Source organism: Nicotiana attenuata, unplaced genomic scaffold, assembly GCF_001879085.1.
Source record: "Nicotiana attenuata strain UT unplaced genomic scaffold, NIATTr2, whole genome shotgun sequence".
In the NCBI taxonomy this organism is placed as follows: domain Eukaryota; kingdom Viridiplantae; phylum Streptophyta; class Magnoliopsida; order Solanales; family Solanaceae; genus Nicotiana; species Nicotiana attenuata.
Genome location: NW_017671348.1, coordinates 286,152 through 292,187, shown reverse-complemented (window position 1 = coordinate 292,187; position 6,036 = coordinate 286,152). Strand labels below are relative to the sequence as shown.

The following is a 6,036-nucleotide window of genomic DNA, read 5'->3' as shown; positions in this document are numbered from 1 at the left end:
GTTTTTAAGACTTCCGCTTTATTTTAAATGACTCGTATTATTATTATTGTTGAGATGTTACCAGAAAATATTTTAACTGCTTGGCTTGCCTAGCTCCGACAGTAGGCGCCATCACGACCCCCGATGGTGGGAAATCTGGGTCGTGACATATATTTTGAATCCCCTTGTCATAGTGCAAAAGCATAACTTAGTGATCAACGGGGTTCAAAATCTTTGTGAGGTCACTAGTTCAATTCCCACGGCAAAGAAATAAAAAACAAGAAACAGCTTCTTTAGTTAATTCATGTGTACTTCAAAAATATCAATCTGTTTATAACACAATTACATTACTCTCCCGGAGGAATAAATGTTGAAATTCGAATACAAACACAGAGCCAACGCAGCGGAATTAAATATAGAACGTACCTTCAGCCATTGTTGTTCAAGCGTTATAGGGAATCGCCTTTGGAACTTTTAGCAAAAAACCGAGAGAGCCTTCTAGCCTGTGCCTATCGTAAGATGCCAGATTGATGGAGTCACTGGTGTATTTATAGGTAGGCTAGGGACTCTTAGGCAAATACTTTATCCCTAGGAACTTCTCTTTATATTATAATTGCCCTAGGGACTCCTAACATATGGTAGTTTCTTTCCATCAAAGATTAAAGAATATTACCGGATATATTATTTCTTTGGAAGACAAGGTAAATAATTTATTACCTTATATGTGGGGCACACTAGAAGTCTCTAGAAGAGACGGTAATTTCTAACAATAAAGCTATCGCGGTGGTCTTTCTTTTTGAGAAGGCGAAATTGCAGTAACCGAATCCAATGTGCATTAGGATGAAAAGAAAGAATAAAAAGCAATAGAAGTAGGGTTGTGCACGGATCGGATTGGATCGGATTTAGCATATTTCGAATTCGGATTTCGAATTCTGAAAAGGGCAATCCGAATCCGATCCGAATTAACATTGGATCGGATCGGATTTTAAACTTTGGATCGGATAATTTATCGGATTGTCGGATCGGATTGTCACAAAATTGCTGGTTAGGACTTAGGACCATTCATCTGCTAAAACATCATTCAATCAGAAAAAACCATTCATCTCCTAAAGCACCATTCAATCATAATCAAAAAAATTGAGTGAATAAACATTATTCATCTCCTAAAACACCATTCAATCATATTGAGATACACTGTTGTTGGTTGTGGAATCAGTTGAAGCATCTCTTTCACCAAAATTTTCAACAATTTGAAGTTTATTCGGTGTCTCTGTCTCATCTTCCATCTACCAAAACAAAAAACAATCAAAGTAAAATCAAAAGTTGAAAAATAGAACATGAAAGAGACATAAAAGACATAAGGGAAGGGAAGAGAGGCGGAAGAAAGAGACATAAAAATCAAAGTAAAATCAGAAGTTTGAGACTTTGAGTCTTTGAGACTCTTCGGTCTTCACTGAAGAGAAGAGAGGCGGAAAAATCTAAGTGAGTGAGGGGGTGTGTAAAAAATGAATAAGCCTAACCCTAAAATTTTAGTGTAGAATTTATATAAGTACATATAGTTTCGGATTTCGGATCAGATCGGATTTAGATCATACCAATCCGAATCCAATCCGAAAATCCGAAATTTTATAAAACACAATCCGTATCCAATCCGAAATCCGAAATCCGAAATTCAAAAATCCGAAATAGAGTGGATCGGATCGGATTTCTGATATCCGATCCAAATGCACAGCCCTAAATAGAAGGACAAATCTTCAGTTTGGTTTAAAATACATTGATCGGCTATTTTTGGAATAACAGTTCTTCCGCTGGCGTTTAAGTATGCTAATTCATCCTCTGGTCCTTTCTGTACTCTCAATATGAGATGGAAGAAACTGGTAATATTTCACTGGAAAACGGTAAAGAATCAACAAGTAGTGGACTGAGCAAAATCAGAGATGGTTATGTATAGGAACTATTTCAAAGTAACTCCAGAAAATCCCATATAGATCATAGTTTTAATACACTGTATAAGAATTACATATAAGACTCATAGAGTCGTAATGAATCATGAAACAAGGTACATTTCAGATGAAATACTGGAAATGAACTATATTATATAATCATAGCAGAAAGTATCCAATATATGTCCTGTGAAAATAACTCCATGTCATGTCTCATGAGCAAACTTCACAGACTGAGGTGGCACATCTCAAAACCTCATTTGGGTACCATATGTAATTACTCAAGGTGTTTCGGGTTTGTAAGGTGGAGAAAGTGAAGGAAATGGTATCTCCTTTGGTAGGCTTGGGGAGGTTGGCAATGTTGGTTTAGGCAGTTCTGGGATTTCTGGTTTTGGGATAGCTGGAATCTCTGGCTTAGGTAGCTCGGGGATTTTTGGCTTTGGTAGCTCTGGGATTTCTGGCTTTGGCACAGCTGGAATCTCAGGTTTTGGCACCGCTGGTTGCTCGGGCTTTGGCATAGTCGGCACATCAGGCTTTGTCATAGCTGGAGGAAGCTCAATCTTCGGCATAGCTGGAACCTCTGGCTTTTTTGGGGGAGGAAGCTCGGGTTTTGACAACTTTGGGATCTCCGGCTTTGGCACGGCTGGAATCTCAGGCTTTGGCACTGCTGGGATCTCAGGCTTCGGGAAAGTTGGTAGCTCAGGCTTTGGAACAACTGGTAGCTCAGGCTTTGGCATGGTAGTAATCTCAGGCTTTGGAACCGTTGGGATTTCAGGCTTTGGTGCATTTGGCAACTCGGGTTTTGGCATTGCTGGGATCTCAGGCTTTGGCATAGCTGGAAGCTTGGGCTTTGGCGCAGGTGGGATCTCGGGTTTTAGCAAAGTTGGTAACTCAGGCTTCGGGATAGCTGGCAGCTCAGGCTTTGGCACCGTTGGTACTTCAGGCTTTGGCATAACAGGAATTTCAGGCTTTGGTATGGCTGGAAGCTCAGGCTTCGGCACAGTTGGGATCTCAGGCTTTGGCAAAGTTGGAACTTTTGGGAATTCTGGTTGAGGAATCTCAGGGAGGGGCGTCTCTAGAAGGCGACGTGCAGTTACACATGTAATGTGGCCATTCATTAAGCATAAATTGAGAAATGCAAGCAGTAAGAGGGAGGATATGTGGTGATGCTTAGCCATATTTCTGCAAATCCTAGAAGCTTAAAGAAGAATGTGTATAGAATCAGTGAAATTCGGATGTGGCATTGGATTTAAGGCTGTTGTTATATATAGGTTTTACATGCATGCAAACAAGGAGAACATTATTTTTGGTTGTTGGGAAGGGATATGTTAGTTGAACTTCTCATCTATTTGCCTGCCAATATTATCTTGAATTTTTCTTCTGGTAGCTCAAAATCTGTTTATTAACAATATATACTATCTACTACTATACCATAATAGTCAAAACCTGTCATTATCACATCTAATAAGCTGGCACTTGGTAGAAAACATTGATCAGTTGCTTCAACTTCCTTGCAAAGAAATCAATCTCGCTGCGTCGCATTTTACGTAACCTTCGTTTGGTTACTGACTATTAATGGCTAAAGAAGGGGAACTGCGAGAATTTATTTGTGCCTAAGAAAAAGTCATTAACGTAATTTTTCAATGCAGCTAAAGAATTGTTGGATCTACACCTAGTTAATATGATCATCCAGAAAGCAAAATGTGTAAAAAAAATGCCTTACGCATAACCTGTTGGGTTTTTAAGCTATTAATGCTTAAAATAGGGTGAATGGGAAATGGAGGGAAAAATGAAATATTTTAGTAATATTTGAGTTTCCCTCCTTGATTGTCCCATATGGGAAGAGGAAAATATTTTTGATGGGTATATAAGCAATTGCTCTTCTTCCAACTCATAAAGAGTTGAGAAGAAGGCATGTTTTTGATGGGTATATAAGCAATTGCTCTTCTTCCAGCTCATAAAGAGTTGAGAAGAAGGCAAGCCTCGCGCCGTCGTCGCTCGGCTCTGCTTCGGATCGATTGATTAATTTTTGGACCAAATTTATTTGTTAATAGTAAATGTTGACAGAAATGTTATTAAATATTTGGTTTAATAACAAAATATTAATATTAAAATAAATATTAATATTAAATCCAATTCAGTTATCCAATTTTCAGTTTTCTGTTTTTGTAACAGAAAATTAACTACCCTTCAATTTTCCCTTTTTATTGTTGAGTAAATAGCCATTTATGTTATGGCATTTATTCTTTGGCCGTTTTGCAAAAAACAGCCATTCTGAAGAGTTGCACCTCTTCAGATTTCAGCCCAACTTTGGCTATAAATACAAGTCCATTCTCTCAGATTTCCCATACGAATTTTCTGAGTTCTTCTCCTTTCTTCTGCACATTTTAACTTCAAAGAAAGCAACAGTAAGTGTGATTTGCTACCGAACTTTGTGTTCGCTGAAACACTGGGGTTTGAAGTACCACTACACCAGTGTGTAATTCGTTCTATCCTGAGAGGAAATAATCCATAACTTTGGGTACTAGGAGAGGATTAAATTTCTTAAGGAAACACTGTGAATTCAGTGGGCTCAAATTGTTTTTATTCATTTATTTCGTTTACATTTCTGTTTATGTTATTTTATTTTCTCCAGAATTGTTTTACAAATACAGATCACTAACATAACCTAGTAGAGGTTTTGTTAACTCAAAATTTGCAATCACAATGTAATTGATGTCCTTTCTATATTTGTTGCTTTTCTAATTTAATGAAAGTAAACCAGAGGCGAGCTAAAGAAAACACCTCATGCCTGGTAAATCAAATAATTGAACTTGACAAGGTAAGAATTATATACCACACAATGTTACGGTAAAGGTGGTACTGCTGGTTCATTCTAAAATCATTGAACTTTGGACTAATTTTTTTTTTTCAAAATACAAATAAAAACTCCCTCAGACCTGTTTTCTTGTGACATTGTTTGACTGGATGCGGCATTTCAGATATTATTTTGAATTGTATGTATTAGTAGTGAAAAAATATTTTATGAAGCCAACGATAAGTTAATTTTGAAGCACAAAAAATTAAGTACATCAAAATTAAGGATTTTGGTAATTTATAAATGAAATATTTGAATTATTAAAAGTTGTGAAAATTTACGGAACAATATTAGTATTAGTTAAAAAAGTAGTGCTGGTAACATTTCTGAGACGACCTAGTATAAATGGAGCCTTAAAATAACTTCGGACAACTAGAGGGCACATTACGAAAATGGCTGAAGCTTACACTTGCAAGTTTTATCATATTTTTGCTGTCAACAGTGAAAACAAAGGGATTTGCAGTATATGAATAATGAAATATAATAGCAATGAACAAAATAAAAGACAGGGGAAGTCTCAATCACCAGAATTCTTAATTCATATAGAGATTTGACCATCAACTACCGATTGATTAATTTATTCCTACAAAATATAATAATTTCTATTGCAGAATCCGGAGCATAAAGAAAGATAAAATTCTCTGGTTTCTTATGCTTTTTTAGTTAGTTCATATGTTCCAAGCTATCAATCAGTCAACAAATTAACACAACCCTCCCTCTTGAGACGAACCAAGTACGTACCCCATTTGTTCTTAATCTTTCTTTTAGAGAAATGCGAAATTGCGATAACTGAATCCAGTGTGCATCAGGATGAATGATAGAAAGCAACAAAAGACTAAAATCTCCGTTTTGGTTCTAAAATACATCAAAATGTTAAATGAGAATGGAAAAAATTAGTAACAGGTTAAAGAAAAACAGAAGCCGGAAGAGCCAAGACAAACAATGATTGATCAAAATCAGAGATGGCCAACAAAAGGAACTAAATCAAAGTAACTTCAAAAGGTGACAGAGATCATATCTTTATACAGAAAGTACATAAATGATAAAACACTCATATAAAATATAATGACAAGCGAAACATAGCACATCAAATACTACAAATGAATTTATATTCTACTCCTAGCAGAAAGTATCCAATATGTTCTTCCAAACTTTCTCCATGTCACGGCCCATATAGCAAAACTCATAGACTGAGATAGCAATTTTAAGCATCAGTTTGGGTACTTTCTAATGGAGTGAACAGTAGGACTTAGTTAT

At 36.5% G+C, this 6,036-nt stretch overlaps 1 protein-coding gene across 1 annotated transcript; it reads right to left on the bottom strand.

Moving 5' to 3' along the window:
• Positions 1 to 1,934: 1,934 nt before the first annotated feature.
• LOC109207717 (vegetative cell wall protein gp1-like) lies at positions 1,935 to 3,170 on the bottom strand. Its single transcript, XM_019370691.1, has one exon. The coding sequence runs from the start codon at positions 3,098 to 3,100 to the stop codon at positions 2,204 to 2,206; it is 897 nt and encodes a 298-aa protein (XP_019226236.1). The 5' UTR covers positions 3,101 to 3,170; the 3' UTR covers positions 1,935 to 2,203.
• Positions 3,171 to 6,036: the final 2,866 nt, after the last annotated feature.